Genomic DNA, 17,994 nt, shown 5'->3' on the forward strand with positions numbered 1-17,994 from the left:
AGGAATACACAGGAACAAGCTGAGCTTTATAAATGCATGCTGTGCTGAGAGCAGTGTTGGGAAAGTTCACTTTCTACATGAACTAGTTCAGTTCACAGTTCACATATTTTAAAATGAACTAGTTCAGTTCATAGTTCATAATTCAAAATGTTGAACTAAAGTTCATGGTTTCAAAAATGAACTAATTTATAGTTTATAGTTCTTTTTTCAATACGTTGCTGCGAGCTATTATTTGTCTCCTGTACGATGTTAATGGGCCATTGCAATGTTTACAATATCCTCAGAGGGCCGTACAAGTTATTGACCTCTGCTTAAAAAAACTAAAATCACAGCCCATTCATTTCATTCTGTGCAAAGAAAAAGCAACCTCCTAATCCAGATATCTCACCATGACTCGCGTATGCATGCACGTGCAGGGTGTGGCGTGACCACCAACACAGAAAGATATGGACACAAGATTTGTGCAAATGTATTTAGTTTCCTATCCATGTGAACATGGTTTAAGTGGGGGGGACCTAACCTCCTCTAGAGGGGTCCGGGGGGCATGCTCCCCTGGGAAGATTTGTTGCACTTTGAGAGCAACATTAGGAGATCTATGGACACATCTCTCAACACCCAAACACAACTGTAAGCAGATTTTCTTTTAATGTATGGATATTTGACAAATCACTACCCTTTCAAACTGTATTCTTCTTTATTAATAACTGTCATATAGTATTTTATACCTGTTTACTTTATTCTCTTATTTTTTTTATAACTTTAAAAATGATCATATAAAGATGTGCCTTTACCTCACTGGTTGTAGACAAAGCTTCTTATATTCGTTAGCATAGCTAGCTTACCAGATGCTAATGATAACAACACAGTTATTGACTGTCTGATCAGAATGACAGATGAGCAGATCGCCACTGGGCTTTCAACTAAAGACACAGACACGCAGAAACTGCGGCATGTGTATGGACTTATCGGTACTGCAATTTCTGAAGTGCTGGAGTGGCGTTCTGGTGCTCTCCGTCAGAACTGCACCCCTGTCAGTCGAGACATATACCACGTGATGATGACACGTTAGGCTCGTGTTGTGTTCAAGGACCCTGACCTTGGCCAGGAAAAACAGGCACTCGCTTGTTTAATTTTTTTGCGGTCTAGATTTCTTTCATTTTTTTATTTTTTGCGTGTGTTTATAAATTACCTCGAGGGCCGTACCAAATTGTCTCGCGGGCCGTATACGGACGGAGGCCGGAGGTTCCCCACCCCTGCCATAGAGTCTCACTCTGAGCGAGTGCTGCTGCAGCTGCTCTCGGCTTCGTCCATACTAATTCATTCATTCATTCAATGCTCGCCGGTTCCGCGGTTCCACATTGTTTGTTGTGAGGAGTCTGATATATTTAGTATATTTATATTTTAGTGCGACAGCCAGGGGTGACAGGCGCGTACGCGTCACAGGCAGCTTGCTGTTGCCAGATTGGGTGGTTTTCCGCATTATTTTGAAGCCTGTTTACGGTGTGTTTTAACTGGGTTTTCGGCTGAAAGGCATATGAAATCTGGCACACTTTTGAACGCCGTTATAATACAGTGCTGAGAATGAACGCACTTTTGAACGCCGTTATACAGCGCTGAGAATGAACGCGTTCTCAATTACGTTCATCTAGCGGAAATACAGTACGTTCAGTTCACGTTCGCCCAAAATATGAACGCGTTCATGAACGATCGTTCATTGAACGCGTTCAGGTACATCACTGGCTGAGAGATAAGTTTCTAAATGTATGCACATACAGAGAGCACATAATGAAATAATAGAGGAGGCACATATGGGCATACATAATGCATACGTGTGTGTTTGCATGTAACGTAAACAGGAATATAAACAGAGGGACCTTATATTTTTGGTATATTTAAGTATATTCCTTCTGCTTGCCTTATTATGATCTCAGCTGTATGTAGTTAGGAGATTTTCCTGTGGGAAAATAAAGAGAATTTATTGCAACAATGTCATAACATATAGCTCTGTCGTCAATGTTGAGAGCTGCATTGTTAGGGCCTGTGACGAAGGTAACTTCGTCACTGTGGACTGACGGCTTCGGGGCCTTGTAACTCAGCAATTTAGTGAACAGTTTGGCATTGCATATTTGCACATTTTACATAATTTATACTAATTATTGAGGTAGTATTTATTAACTGATTAAACCGTATTGATTGGAATGTCGTCTGGCAGGTGCTGGTCGGGTCCTCGGCTCCGCCTGAAAAGATAGGGGAGTTAGCGAGAGCGCCGACAGTATTTATGCTGGTGTAAGAATGACAGCGGTTGAGAATAATCAGGGTGCAAATAATATGTTGAGGGTGTGAAAATCATGACGTTAAGCTGCATTAATTATACAAGATACCACTGTGTAAAGTTGACATATCACTCACCCATGTCTGTTGCTGCTGATTGTGTGCATCTGGTGCCCTGTGTTGTCTCCTCCCCCCTCACCTGTGTCTTGTTGATTGATTAGTCTGTGGGTATTTAGGCTCTGTGTTTCCTGTTTGTAATGTGGTGTGAGATCCTTGTGGCTGCAGGATGTGGTGAGGGAGAACAGCAGGATTGAGGCTGTGAACTATGTGCACATGATTTTAATAAATGCCCACACCGGGTTGCATTTGGGACGTTTTGCCTCTGCCTCCTTGCTTGGTCGGGACGCTCAACGGTCAGTCTAACGGGGCCAATACTATTTTCAATTTTGGTAGACAATTAATTGTCCTACAAATAATTACACAAACTTTAAAGGGGCCTTAACCTGCTTTTCAGGGTTTCCCTTTCCTGTAGTGGGTTATATGGGTTTTTGTGCATGTTAATGGTCTGCAAAGGCTAAAATCTAATAGATTCCTCAAGAGGGAGTTTCTTTCCCACACACTCCCCCCCCCCCCCCCCCCTGCCTGAAACGACTCAATAGGACTCCTTTGTTTACTTCTGAAACATGTGTCTGGAGAGGCCTGTACTACAAAGCCGGATTTTCGCTTAGCGAGCTAACTTCAGGGGAAACTCTGGGTTTCCGGTCGTACGACGCTGGGTCACTTCTTACCGGGCTAGATCTCCATGGTAACTTATGCTGAACGGCAAACCTGCTCCTTGGTTCCAGGATAAGAGATCAACTCAGTGAAAGCACAGCCTGCTGACCAATCAGAGCTCAGAGTGTGGAGTTTAAAGCTATCAAGTCATATTACAGGAGAAAGGAAATACAGTTTAAACTGCCGTTGCAGGAAAGACGGCCGGCAAAAATCACCGACTGTGTAAACATGAAAATGAATAGAATATCACCTCCCATCTTCAGAGCAATCTGACTATTATAACATTAGCGTTAAGAACGCTTACTTAAATATCTGCCACAACACAAGTAACCGGATCAAAGTAACATTAAGTACAGTCTACGGCACTGAGTGCCCCATTATCATCATAATGTATGTCCTTATCAGAGTCAGCTTCTTGAGCCGTATTTGGCCGTGCAACACTCACAGTGTCACATACTGTATGCAGAAGTATTATTTTAAGCAACACATTAAGTCAAATGTAATTAAAGTCAGATCCACTCGTGTCTTAGACGGGGCAGTGATATCATAAACCTGTTAAACACTTTTTTTTTACCAGCTATGTTGCTTTTATCCTGGATTAAGTGTTTAAGTCATGGATGTTTAAAGTTTAACATCTTCTTCATATTTGTCTAATATTATAGTTTTCTTCTCATTCAGGAAGTATGACGCTGCGCTGTCAGTATGCTTGTCCATGTTTGTGATTGGTCAAATGTTGCTAACCCCGCCCCTTTCATGTGAACACCCACTCAGCCGGACAGAGAAACCCTGGCTTGATTTACCGAGTTGATAACCAGCGTCGTAGGACCGCTTAGCGAGATCGCGTTTGTTTTGGGTTAGTTAAGCCGGGTAACTCAAACATATCCAGGGTCTGTTGAACTGGATTCGTAGTACAGGCCTCAGGTGCACTGTGCTTGTGTTTGCGCTTTTCATGGCCTGTTGTTACCATACCAGTGTCTGAAATGAGTCCAATAAAGCCTAAATGTTGAATCGCTAATGGGCTAGAACTCAAGTCAGTACGCCAATCTGACTTCACGTTATCATATTATTTATCAGCTCATTTATGCTACGAAAGAACAACAACAACCACGACAACAACAACACGTCACTCACTATCCAATCTGTCCTCCCTTCCCGTGAGAGTACTAATGTTGTTTTGTTCAAGTGAATTCTCATCCCACTACATTTGCACCACTTGAACTGCTGTTTATTTGTTTGTTTTCCACACACTGCCAAAGGACATCACCTTTCAACCCAGTCTCACGGCATTTCGTGTTCACCAACACGATTTTTAATCTATTGATTCGTGTTCACCATCACGATTTGCCCCTTTTTTTCGTGTTGCACAGCACGATTTGAAAAGCAATGTATTTCTACTGTCAATCAATCAATCAATGTTTATTTATATAGCCCAATATCACAATTCACTGGTAACGTGTTTCGTGCCTGCAGGCTGCAGCACGTCTTTTTCTCCGGTCGGGTCGTGGAAGACCGGAAGCTGTGTGGTTCATAAAAACATGATCTTACTCAATATCAAGCCACAATTATTGCTTTTATTTTAAATCGTATAATTTCGGACTTTTGTTGTCGTCTGTGAGGAAAATAAATGGGGCTCAGAGCCTCAGGATACTGAAATCTGTATTTTTTAAATCTTTTTTTCCTTCTAATTTGTTATTCTTTTCAAAATAACACACTGTTATTTACTCACTAATAACACACAATTATCCTTGCTTTTATTTATTGGTTTAATTCCATAATCTCGGGCTTTTTTGGCGTCCGTCAGGAACTGAATTTCAAAATAAATATAACCGGAAACAGACGTAGGCATTTCGAGCGATTACCCAAGATCCTCAGCTATGGTTTTAAGCTCGCTGATTGGATGTGTTAGCCACAATGCATGCTGGGATTTGGTGTTTATATTATATGAAATCCGGAAAACATTTTAAAAGTATAAAATAATACTTAATTCCGAGTGCTCTTGCTTTCCTCTTTGAAAGTCATCACATAACGGCATTGTAATACACGGTTCGGCTGCATTACATATTACAGATCTGCCGTAGTTCTTTATTTAGAGAGCCCTGATGAGAAGACCTTTGGAAAAACTGGGAGAAATGCCACCGAAACTGAATACTTGACGTGGATCATAAATATATCAACAATTAAACAACATCTTCAATTTCTCTTCACACAATACGTCTCCTTGCAGTATCAACACTAATTCGGCTGACTTTTACATTTGATCTAATTCATAGATAGGTTATATTTACACCATAACGGTGCACAGCTGATAGAAAAGGACTGTAGTTTTCAAAGATATTACTGATTTTCTTTGAATGTAAGAATGTAAATACTGAGTCTGAAATAGTATTGCAATATGCTGTAAAATGATGTGAAAGCATGCATAAAACTATACATCTTCAGATGTTGTACATACACACTAATAATACAAAGTTATTATGGCTGTGTGTACCTTGTGTGCACCTCCTAGTGGTTAAAGCACGTTATTGAATTATTGTTTTTATGTGTTATATTTGATTACAAAAATATTAAGAGTACACACTTTCACAGGGGGAAAGTATAAATATAGAAATATAGAATATAAAAAAATCAAGAACATACTATAAGTGATCTCTACAATAAAACAGTTTAGTGCAGGATGTACACAGATATTAATAGGACGAGGTGCAAAACAGAAAAACGGATTAACCTTTATTTAAACATTAAATATTAAATATTAAGCCTGACAAAGTAATTAACGTCTAATATATTGCTTTCCTGCAATGTTAACTATGTTGAAGCACTTATTTTAACTGATATTATACACATTAATTATACTCTTATGTATGTAGATAGAATAAGAAATGTGCAGAATATGACAGTTTAATGGTGGAGGTACACACATATTGATAGATGTCTTGTAATGCACTGTTGAGGAACCTGTGACCCAAGTTTTTCATTCATTGCATAACTACACCGTAGTTGTGTATGATATGTCAATAAACCTTTGAAAATCTTGACAGGGATGTGCAAAATAGCCATAATATACAGTCTTTAATTAACTATTAGTAGAGAATAACGAGTAATGAATATACTTTATTACTTGTTTCCATTCATGTCAATTGCAGATACATGTTTAGTCTTCTCAAGCACCAACTATCAAATATCTCTCCTGATTGTTGGCACTTGACAATCACCTTACCTGAATTTTACTCAGGTGTAACTAAAGTCTGATTTAAGGGTTGTTTATATTTCACATAATTAATCAGAATCTGCAAAGTAACTCAAATAAATGCAGTGGAGTAAAAATACCAGGTTAACCTCTGAATTGTAGTGGAGTAGAATTACAAAGTAACAATGAGCTGTTCATTTCATTTCATTTCAAACCTTTATTTAACCAGATTGGTCCCATTGAGATCATAGATCTCTTTTTCAAGGGAGACCTGCAGCATATAGGTTCCACATGAAACATAAAACAATAAAGGACATTATACATTATATTTACAGGATACATAGTTATAGACATTTACAAGTGCCCATTGTATCGGCAAGCATTTCATTTACCCTAGCTTTAAAAACATGCAGAGGAATGAGATTGCTCAGTTTCAATTCTTGCTGAAGATTGTTCCAAGCAAGTGGAGCTGCGCACATAAAAGCTGTCTTACCGAAGACAGTCCTTGCTCTTGGCACATCTAACAAGACCACATCATGTGACCTCAGACAATAGCTGCTTGCAACTCTCTGTGTTATCAGCGAGCAGATATAATACGCGAGTTTACCCAACAAAGCTTTATAGATAAAAGTGTACCAGTGACTGAGCCTCCGTACAGAGAGAGATGGTAAACCTGCCTTGGTATACAGTGTACAGTGATGTGTAAGCGCTTTACAATTTGTGACAAATCTCAGAGCACTGTGATACGCAGCATCCAATTTGCTCAGGTAATTGGCAGGTGCATTCATATACAACAAATCCCCATAGTCCAGCACAGGTAAAAAGGTCACAGTGACTAGCCTTTTCCTGGCCTCAAGCGAGAAACAGGACTTGTTTCTGAAAAAGAAACCTAGCCTAACCCTCAGTTTTTTTAGCAGGTTATTGACATGAAGTTTAAAAGAGAGACAATCATCAAGCCAGATACCCAGGTATTTGTAACAGGCAACAACTTCAAGTTTTGTTCCTTGCGTAGTTACAATATCTAAAACAGGCTCTGGAGTCTTTTTAGCTTTTGAAAAGAGCATTACCTTGGTTTTCTCAACATTTAAAAGAAGCTTTAGTTCAGAGAGCTGAGTCTGAATAGTGTTAAAAACAGCTTGTAATTTAACAACAGCCTCTTTAATGGAGGGACCTGCACAATACATTACAGTATCGTCCGCATAAAAATGTAAAGTAGCTTCATCCACATTATCACCTACGCTGTTAATATATATGGAGAATAAAAGTGGTCCTAAAACAGAACCTTGTGGTACACCATTAGAAATGTTTAACCACTCAGAAGACAGCCCATCAAAGTGAACACATTGGGACCTTTCAGAGAGGTAGTTCACAAACCACCCCACTGCATGGCTGGATATGCCTATACTGAGTAGCCTCTGCTTTAAGATGCGATGATCAACGGTGTCAAACGCTTTGGAAAGGTCAATAAACAGAGCTGCACAACTCTGCTTATTATCTAAAATAGTAGTAATGTCATTTACCACTTTCATTGTGGCAGTGATGGTACTGTGTTTCTTTCTGAATCCTGACTGATGTTTAGACAGGATATCATTTATACATAAAAACTCCTTTACTTGTTCACTCACTAAGCGTTCAAGCACCTTAGCCAGAACTGACAATTTAGAGATTGGCCTATAGTTATTTAAAATAGTTGCCTCCCCTCCTTTCAGTAATGGCAAGACATAAGCAGACTTCCATACTTTTGGAATTGTGTTCGTGCTGAGGGAGAGGTTAAAAAGAGAATTAAGAGGTGGAGCAATAAAATCTGCAGCTATCTTTAAAAAGAAAGGTTCTACGTTGTCCGGGCCAGCCGGTTTCCTAGGATCTAACTTGGATAATGCTTCATGAACAATACCAACAGTTAAAGGAGTAAAACTGAAAGGGTTTTCCAGACCACATTGTTCAGAGTCAAGGATTGGAGCGTTCACAGGAGCCACACAGCCAAACAGAGAGCCACAAGACACAAAATGCTTATTAAAACAATTTAGCATAGTAGCCCTGTCTGATATAATGCCAGATGCTGTGGTAAGGCACGGAGGTAGCTCATTTGGGATATCACCAGTGGAAATCGATTTTATGGCTTTCCAAAATTTCCTAGGATTATTCAGGTTTTCTGTGGTAACCGACAAATAGTACTTTGATTTAGCACTTTTTATTTGGGATGTGAAGCTATTTCTTAGCTGCCTAAAACGTAGCCATTCTACCTCTGAGCCTGATTTCCTAGCCTTAGCCCAAGCATTATTTCTCTCATGAAGGAGACTGGACAGCTCAGCAGAAAACCAGGGATTGTTTCGTCCCTTCACTCTAAATTTACGCAGAGGTGCATGTCTATCTATAATTTTCATAAAACCAAGATAAAAATAAGACCATGCAGTTTCTACATCAGCACACAAATTGATTCTACCCCAATCAAAATCAAACAGATCATGTAAAAAACCCTGCTCCACAAAGTGTCATGTGGGTATACGGAATTAATATAATGCTGCGCATTATGGACACAAGCGATTTTCACCCATTTATTAATTATATGTTTTACATTTGATAACAGCAATGTGTTTAATAATGGCAACTTCTAATTGTGCGAAAAACGAAAACGTTCAGTAGAGACGTCCCATAGAACATTTTGCGAAACACAATAGCCAGCATGTGTAGTTCTAGAGGGGTGTTCGATTCCAGTTTTGGATAGTCTGGCGTGGTTTCGTTCCATTTCACACAGCTGTTTGACGCTCTGCGTAACCTTACGGGAACTGTAGTCCTAAACGATAGCTGGGGATTATGGGTAGTGTAGTGTCTTCGGCCATCCTAAACTCAGAAATCTTGACAATCGCAATGATGCTCGAAATGTCCCTTATAGGCCTACGTCTGTTTCCGGTTATTTTTATTTTGAAATTCAGTTCCTGACGGACACCAAAAAAGCCAGAGATTATGGAATTAAACCAATAGATAAAAGCAAGGATAATTGTGTGTTATTGGTGAGTAAATAACAGTGTGTTATTTTGAAAAGAATAACAAATTAGAAGGAACAAAATATTTCAAAATACAGATTTCAGTATCCTGAGGCTCTGAGCCCCATTTATTTTCCTCACAGACGGCAACAAAAGTCCGAAATTATACGATTTAAAATAAAAGCAATAATTGTGGCTTGATATTGAGTAAGAACATGTTTTTATGAACCACACAGCTTCCGGTCTTCCACGACCCGACTGGAGGAAAAGACGTGCTGCAGCCTGCAGGCACGAAACACGTTACCAGTAGAAATACATTGCTTTTAAAATCGTGCTGTGCAACACGAAAAAAAGGGGCAAATCGTGATGGTGAACACGAATCAATAGATTAAAAATCGTGTTGGTGATCACGAAATGCCGTGAGACTGGGTTGCACCTTTGGCATTTGCTGCTGTAGTTAGCTAAAAGCTATTGCCGAATCTATGTGTGTTACAGTGTTTCTCTTGTTTTCTTTAGTGAGACATATTTATTTTATCTTGTAAGCAGATCTCTAACTAATGTTTTTTTTTCCAAAATGAACTGAAAGACAAAAATGCTTTTTTAATTTTGGTCACATTTTAGTCATTTTAATCCATCTTAGTTTGAGTCCATGGCAACTCAAAACCTTTACTCCAGTTTTTGTCGACTAAAGTCATTACATTTTAGTCAACTTTTGGTATATATTTCTTGTCAAAAGGTTTTTTCTTTTAATTTTGTTATATTTTTCAAAACGTTGACATTTTTGTGAAACAAAACTCACAACATTTTATCCTATTACCATCCCATGAAAAACACAAGTTTAATTATTAAGAATGCAGTTTTGCTTAAAATGTCCATATTAACTTGCGTTTGTGACTCTGTGTTCCAGGGATCTGACGGCAGAAGACCAGATTGCTCTGTTGAAGTCGAGCGCCATCGAGATCATCATGCTGCGTTCAAATCAGTCATTCAGTCTGGAGGACATGTCCTGGAGCTGCGGAGGACCCGACTTCAAATACTGCATCAACGACGTTACAAAGGGTTGGTTACTCCTCACAGTCACAGCACCACAGTGAAACTAAATAAACAAGAGTGGCAGTTTCATGAGTTCTAACTGCGCAATCAATAAATAAACACATGAGCAGTTTGTTTGGATAGAGACGCTGCTTATTGATTTCACCACCTGCCAATACACACAGTCCTCCATACGGAAGCACATCTTGCCAGTTAGAAAAAAACAAGATGAAAAACTTTAAAACAAAATATTTCCTCCTGACTTAACATGTCACGGAAAAGAATAGTTTCACAAAACAATGACTTAGTATCTCAAAAGAATGCCTTGCTATCATAAAAAAGGACTTAATATCTCAAAATAATGACTTAGTTCCTCAAGAAAAAAAACTGAGAATCTCTAAAAAATGTCTATGTATGTTGTTTGTTTGTTTGTTTGTTTGTTTGTAGCCTTTATTTAACCAGGTGAAATCCCATTAGGCACTTTCACACCAAGTACTTTGCCGTACTTACTTCCCAGTACTTAGTTCATGAGAACTCTTTAGTTCTCATGAACTAAGTACAGATCGCGTTCACACCGGAATAAGTCCCTGAGGGAGGATTAGGCAAATGAGGCCACTGACGTCACTTCTTCTTCTTCTTCTGCTTTGGGTTTACTGGCAGGCCGCAAACAACTTCACGGTGTATACTGCCACCCAAAGTCCCCGGCCGGAAGTCCCCGGAGTTGGGGACTGGCTTCAGTAGAAGCTGCTGGGACTCCCAGCAGCTTCTACTGAAGTCTTCCGAGTAAATCGCCAGAACGCCGACACCTCCTCATCTCCACCGCTCCCATGTTTTCTTTTGTGTTGCCATAAGTTAGTCTCTCTGCGTTTCTGCGCTGGGCTAATGCTAATGCTAATAATGCTAATGCCAGCAAATACAATGGCGGCTTCACAACATTCTTCTGAGTTTTATGGGCCGTGGTTTGCAATTCGCCCAGCCAATCAGAAATGGGAACCTTTTTCTCCCCACGATAGTACCTGCTCTCTAGCAGGGACTAAAAAGAGGGTGAAAAGGTTCTCATGAACTAAGTTCTAGTTCCGGATTTCTTTTGATGTGAACACAAAATTCCAAGAACTATCGGAACTATACTGGGAAAAGTACTCCGGTGTGAAAGCGCCTATTGAGATCAACAATCTCTTTTTCAAGGGAGACCTGCAGCACGTTGGTTACACATGAAAAACAGAAAAACAACAGAAAACAAAAAGGACGTTATATAACATAATTACAGGGGTACAATTTACAAACCTATTCACAATGACAGGTACCAAGAGTATCAAATAGCATTTCATCCAGCCAAGCTTTAAAATGATGCAGGGGAACCAAAATGCTCAGTTTAAAAAAAAGATTGCAGAGTATTCCAAGCTAGAGGACCTGCGCACATAAAAGCTTTAGTACCTAAAACAGTCCTAGCACTTGGCACATGTAATAAAAACACATCCTGGGATCTTAGGCAATAGCCACTTGCGACTCTCTGTGAGATCAGAGAGCAGATATAAGTTGGTAGTTTACCCAACATGGCTTTATAGATGAATATGTACCAATGACTGAGCAGTAAGTGATGGCAGACCTGCCCTGGCATACAGTGTACAGTGATGAGTAAGTACTTTACAGTTAGTAACAAATCTCAGCGCACTGTGATAGGCGGCATCTAACTTGATCAGGTAATGGGCAGGTGCATTCATATAGATCAGATCCCCATAGTCCAGCACAGGTTAAAAGGTCACAGAGACTAGCATTTTCCTGGCCTCAAGTGAGAAACAGGACTTGTTTCTGAAAAAGAAACCTAGCTTCACCCTTAACTTTCTAAGCAGGTTATTGACCTGAAGTTTAAAAGAGAGGCAATCATCAAGCCAGATACCAAGGTATTTATAACAGACAATCACTTCCAGTGCTTTCTTGCGCAGTAACAATATCCAAAGTTGTCTCTGGTGTCTTTTTGGCTTTTGAAAATAGCATTACCTTAATTGTATCAACATTTAAAATACGCTTAAGCTCAGAGAGCTGAGTCTGAATAATATTAAAAACAGCCTGCAATTTAACAACAGCCTCCTTAATGGAGGGACCTGCACAATACATCACGGTATCGTCCGCATACAAATGTAAAGTTGCTTCATCCGCATTTTGACCTAAACTGTTAATATAGATGGAGAATAATAATGGACCTAAAACAGAACCTTGAGGAACACCATTTGTAATGTTTAACCACTCAGAAGTGAGCCCATCAAAATGAATACATTGGGACCTTTCAGAGAGGTAGTTCACAAACCACCCCACTGCATGGCTGGATATGCCAATACTAACAAGCCTCTGCTTCAGGATATGATGATCGACGGTATCGAAGGCTTTGGAAAGATCAATAAACAGAGCTGCACAACTCACAGCTTTTTGTCTAAGATATCATTCACCACTATCTCTAAATAATTACTAGTTTGACAAAAAGATCACTTAAAGGGGACCTATCATGCAAAATGCACTTTTTGATGTCTGTTATACATAAATATGTGTCCCCGGTGTGTCGGGGAACTCACGCAGCGTCAGAAAATAAAACCCTCTCTCTTTTCCTCCGTACCCAAATATCTAAAAACTGAGCTACAAAGGAGCTCATTCAGATTTGCGTCCTATATGGCTATACACCCACGGCCCTGTCAGAAACGTTGCTATCAGAGACAATGCCAGACTGTTTTGGACTTAATATGGTCGGTGCATGTTTACATTAGCATCGCTAACACTCAGAGCTAACCTGTACTGGAGAGCATGTGTGTGAAGAAGCAGGAAATAAAAAGGAACTCACCTTGTGGTATAACCGGCAAGAGAGAAAGCCTTTGAGCTCCATACAGAAATGATCCTTGATAATCCATGATATGGCGTTTCATCACCGCAGTATTTAGTTTAGACAGTAGGCTATCTTCCGGTAGAATCACCCGCATGAGCTCAGCCCCCTCCTTTTTAAATTTTTTTTATTTTCTTTCTTTTTTTAAAGCTTTATACCCCAAATCAGCACTTTTGGAACAGGAAGTGAAATGGAGGGATATGAGGCATGGCTAGAATGGGTGATCTGTTTGGTATTTTGAGCAAAACACTTTATAGACATGTTTTTTATATATTTTATAGACTTATGCTATTGCCTAAAAATAGCATGATAGGTGACCTTTAAGTATCTTAAAAGAAGAACTCATGTGTCAAAATAATGAACAATAATTGCAAAAGAATGAGTTATGTTAAAGGTCCCATGTCATGGCCATTTCCACTGATCATAATTCAATTGTTGAGGTCCACTAGAATAGATTTATATTGTGCAATTTTCCAAACTCACATTGGTTTCTCATACAGCATCTCTGTAAACTACGTGTATTCGCTGAATTTCACTCTCTGCCTTTAACGGCTCGTTATAGCTCCAATAGTTCCAGCCTCCACCCTCCCTGTGAGCACAGTGTGCTCTGATTGGTCGGGACGTTGTGAATCGCGCTAAGCTCCATGGAGGTGTTGTTTCCTTGTTTAGCGATAAACAGCGAAACACAGCCAAACTCACCCTGAGCACACACAAAGTCACAGCCGAAGTAAAAACAATAAGTGTGGCTTGATATTGAGTAAGAAAAAAGTTGATAAACGCTGTGAGAATGGGTCTGCAGAGAGAATTTCGCCGCGATCCCAACTGTCTGTTATCAGCCTGCAGCCAGGGAGGAGAAATCAGCAGAGCATGCAGCAGAGCTGCTTGCACTGAGTGTGTGTGTGTGTGTGTGTGTGTGTGTGTGTGTGTGTGTGTGTGTGTGTGTGTGTGTGTGTGTGTGTGTGTGTGTGTGTGTGTGTGTGTGTGTGTGTGTGTGTGTGTGTGTGTGTGTGTGTGTGTGTGTGTGTGTGTGTGTGTGTGTGTGTGTGTGTGTGTGTGTGTGTGTGTGTGTGTGTGTGTGTGTGTGTGTGTGTGTGTGAGGAAGTCCGTGGATTGGTCAATTTGGACCAATCAGCGGGGGCTTAACGTAACGGCTCCGCGGACGTAACGGCTCCACGGATTGGTCCATTTCGTTCCGGGTACGGTTGACATCATGCGTATCCGGAAGAATCAAATGGACAGTGACGTATCTCCAACGAGACGTTTTGGGGAGGTATTTTCTGTTTTAGAGTTTTACTCGCTACAGGGTGTACTTTGAGGGTTTTGACTCTGCACACCGTTTACATGCATAAAAACCTTCATAACACACAAGGGGACGGGTACTAACCAGAAAAGCATGACATGGGACCTTTAAAGGTAGGGTAGGTACGAATGGAGAAACCAGCTCGAGTGCGCTTGAATTTGAAAGTAAGCATCCGAAAAAAATCTGCCACTTCCTTCAGACTTCCTTACAGAGCCCCTCCTCCAACACACACGAACGCGCACATGACCAATAATTATAATAATAATAATAATAATGCATTTTATTTATATAGCGCTTTTCACAACTCAAAGACGCTTTACAGTATGAGGGAGGGTAGACAAATAAGGACAAGCAAACAAGTAAGTATAGTAAAATAAAAAATAAATAAAAAGGCAGTCAAGAGGAAGTTGATTGAGAGGGGGGGGGGGGGCTTATGGGTAGACAGAGTTGAAAAGATGTGTTTTGAGGCGGGACTGAAAGACTGTGAGGGACTCTTGGGGGAGGGAATTACAGAGCCTAGGAGCTGCCACTGAGAAGGCTCTGTCCCCAAAGCTGCAGAGTGTGGATGTGAGAATGGATAGGAGTCCGGCTGCGATGGGAGACAGGAAGCCAATGGAGGTCTTTGAGGACTGGGGTGATGTGATGCCATGATTTGGTATGCGTGAGGAGATGTGCAGCTGCATTTTGAACCCGTCTGTTGAGGGATGTAGTGCTGATACCATAAAGAAGTGAGTTGCAGTAGTCAAGGCGGGAGGAAATGAAGGCATGGATTAGTCGTTCCGCTGCGGGGCGGGTGAGAGAGGGTAGGATTTTTTCAATATTACGGAGGTGGAAAAAGTAGGTTTTGACTGTTTGGCGGATGTGAGGTTCGAGGGAGAGGGTGGGGTCAAAGATTTCGCCAAGGTTGCGTGCCTGATTGGAGGGGGAAACAATGGTGCCATCAATAGTGAGTGTTATGTTAGTGACCTTGCTGAGGGTGGATTTGGAGCCGATTAGGAGGAGTTCTGTTTTGTTGCTGTTCAGTTTTAGGAGGTTATGTTGCATCCAAGTTTTAATAGCTGTCAGAAAATGTGGGTAAGGGGTGAGTTATGGAGGGATTTGGTGCTGAGGTAGATCGGAGTGTCCTCAGCATAGCAGTGGAAGTCCAGGTTGAAGTGGCGGAGTATCTGACCGAGGGGGAGGAGGTAAATGATGAAGAGGAGGGGGCCAAGTACTAATCCTTGAGGAACGCCTTGGGTGACTGAGGCTGTGGCAGAGGAGTGGTTGGGGAGGGAGATGAAGTGGGATCGTTCAGTGAGGTAGGACTGGAGCCATCTGAGTGCAATACCTTCAATACCAATGTCCCTGAGTCGGGTGAGCAGGATGTTGTGGCTCACGGTATCGAAGGCTGCACTCAGGTCGAGGAAGATGAGAATATTGAGGGAACCAGTGTCAGCAGAGGTGAGGAGGTCATTGAGGACTTTGACGAGTGCAGTTTCTGTACTGTGGTGAGGACGAAATCCAGACTGAAGGGGTTCATAAAGCTGGTTGGTTTGGAGATGGCAGTGAATTTGTTTGGCTACAATGCGTTCAAGAGTTTTTGAGAGGAATGGTCGGTTGGAGATGGGGCGGTAATTAGTGAGGGAGGAGGGATCAAGACCAGGTTTCAGGTTTTTTGAGGATTGGAGTAACGGCAGCAGTTTTTGGGGGGACGGTTCCATGGGACAGCGAGGAGGGCACGAGATAAGTTTGTGCACAGATGGAAGGCTGACAGGCAGGTAGGCCATCCAGTTACTTTAGCCGGGCCGGTGAAAATAATTGATCGTGCTTTTTACAGCGCCACAGCTTCCACTGATGATATTTTTTTTATGTATTTATTGTCAAAGCATTTAATATATTCATTGCTATCGGGATGTTAAGAGCATTCCCTGGAATATAACAAAAAGTGTTTCTGAAGAGAATTACCTACCCCACCTTTAAGTGAATACATAAAGAGTATTTCAGAAAATGACTTATATTTTGAAATAATTACAAAATAATGTGGCAAAAAGAAAGTTGTTCATCATTGTGTGATACTAAGTCATTATAGGTTTCTCATTATAAAGACTTTTACAATAAAAACATTTCTTTCAACACATTGGCATAACTAGGCTTCCATACTTCATCCTTGTGTAGCCAGCACTCCCGATGTTTCCACCAAGGCCGCATCATTGAGTATTGCATTGGCAAAAGGTTCCTTTGCACGAAGTACACAGTCTCAAGTACAGAAGCGTGTTCAACGTTGAAGCTGATGACACAGCTGTGATTCCTTTTTTCTTTTTTCTTCTCACACCTTATATAACGCACCCTTACAAGCGTCACCCACATGCTGCTTTTCTATGCACACTTGCACATTACTGTGAGGTTTTGACTCTAGGTATTTTCATGGAAGCAATAAAGCAGCTACACACACTCAGTCCTTTTTCACTCACACGTGCAGGGCAGGAAGCAATGCTCTCTGTCCGCAATGGGGAAATAAACATTCTCCACTGCTGTATAGAGTGTGTTTTCACTTATAAATCAACAAAAAAGCACAATTCATGTTTGCAGCACTAACGGTGTGTTTGTGTTCTTTTTCATGTTAGCGGGTCACACTCTGGATCTGTTGGAGCCGCTGGTGAAGTTCCAGGTTGGTCTAAAGAAACTCAACCTGCACGAGGAGGAACACGTGCTGCTCATGGCCATCTGCCTGCTCTCCCCAGGTACTGCTTGTGTGTTCCAGTGTTTTTTTTTAAGAGAGAGTGTTACTAGATTGACTAATAACAACACCATGTCAGGAGAGTACAAACAATGTAGGTCTTCAATACTGAAAAACATGAATGTTCAACACAGTGTTAGAAAGTAATGACGCATATCTATGCTGTTTGTGCTTCATTGGGCTTTTCAGCTGAAAACAGTGAATTAACGTAATAATTGAACGAGGCCAGGGAGGAAAGCCACTTCAAGAATAGATGACGCACACTCGCTATTGGAAACTCAACATTTTCCACAAGCTTGAACACTTTTTTTCAGCCAAGGATGGCCTTGTTTTAAACATATGTTCCCTCATCCCCTTCGAGAAAGGAAACAAGGGCAGTGATCCACTTTTGTCATTGATGTTTTTGATGAAGTTTACAATAAGTGGTAGAAAGGGATAGTTGTTATTTTGTTGGATAAACGTCCTACATGGCTGCTGCTAGGCGAACCATTAATACAGGTGCGTGTATCCATTTGTGTGAACATTTTGTTTTGAGAAAGTTCAAATGCCAACAAATTTGGATTGATGCTGACTTCTCATAAGATAACATGTGGATGTGGATTTTGCAAATGATCACATCTATCGTTTTTCAAATAATTTCGGTTTCACGAGTCGAAAACAATCCTGCGCAGCCACCACTGTAATGCAGTTCTGCAAGTAGTATGAAACTAATAATATATATATTAGGAATGTAGAATATTAGTTTGATCACTACAGTCTAAATCAACACAACGATCTGACTGATGTTCTCTTTCCATCCATCCCTCTCCCCACCTGAACCCTTCTTTCCTCTTCCTTCTCCCTGTGCCCTTCCTTCTCTCC

At 40.8% G+C, this 17,994-nt stretch overlaps 1 protein-coding gene across 1 annotated transcript in view; it reads left to right on the plus strand.

Moving 5' to 3' along the window:
- Window positions 1–17,994, plus strand: part of LOC117450048 (vitamin D3 receptor A) — a 168,374-nt gene that overhangs the window by 140,993 nt on the left and 9,387 nt on the right. The window contains exons 8-9 of the mRNA XM_034088035.2: window positions 10,124–10,275; window positions 17,021–17,137. Of these exons, the coding sequence (XP_033943926.1) occupies window positions 10,124–10,275; window positions 17,021–17,137 (269 nt within the window). The remainder of the gene's footprint in view (window positions 1–10,123; window positions 10,276–17,020; window positions 17,138–17,994) is intronic.

Source organism: Pseudochaenichthys georgianus, chromosome 7 (genome assembly GCF_902827115.2).
Source record: "Pseudochaenichthys georgianus chromosome 7, fPseGeo1.2, whole genome shotgun sequence".
Taxonomy (NCBI): domain Eukaryota; kingdom Metazoa; phylum Chordata; class Actinopteri; order Perciformes; family Channichthyidae; genus Pseudochaenichthys; species Pseudochaenichthys georgianus.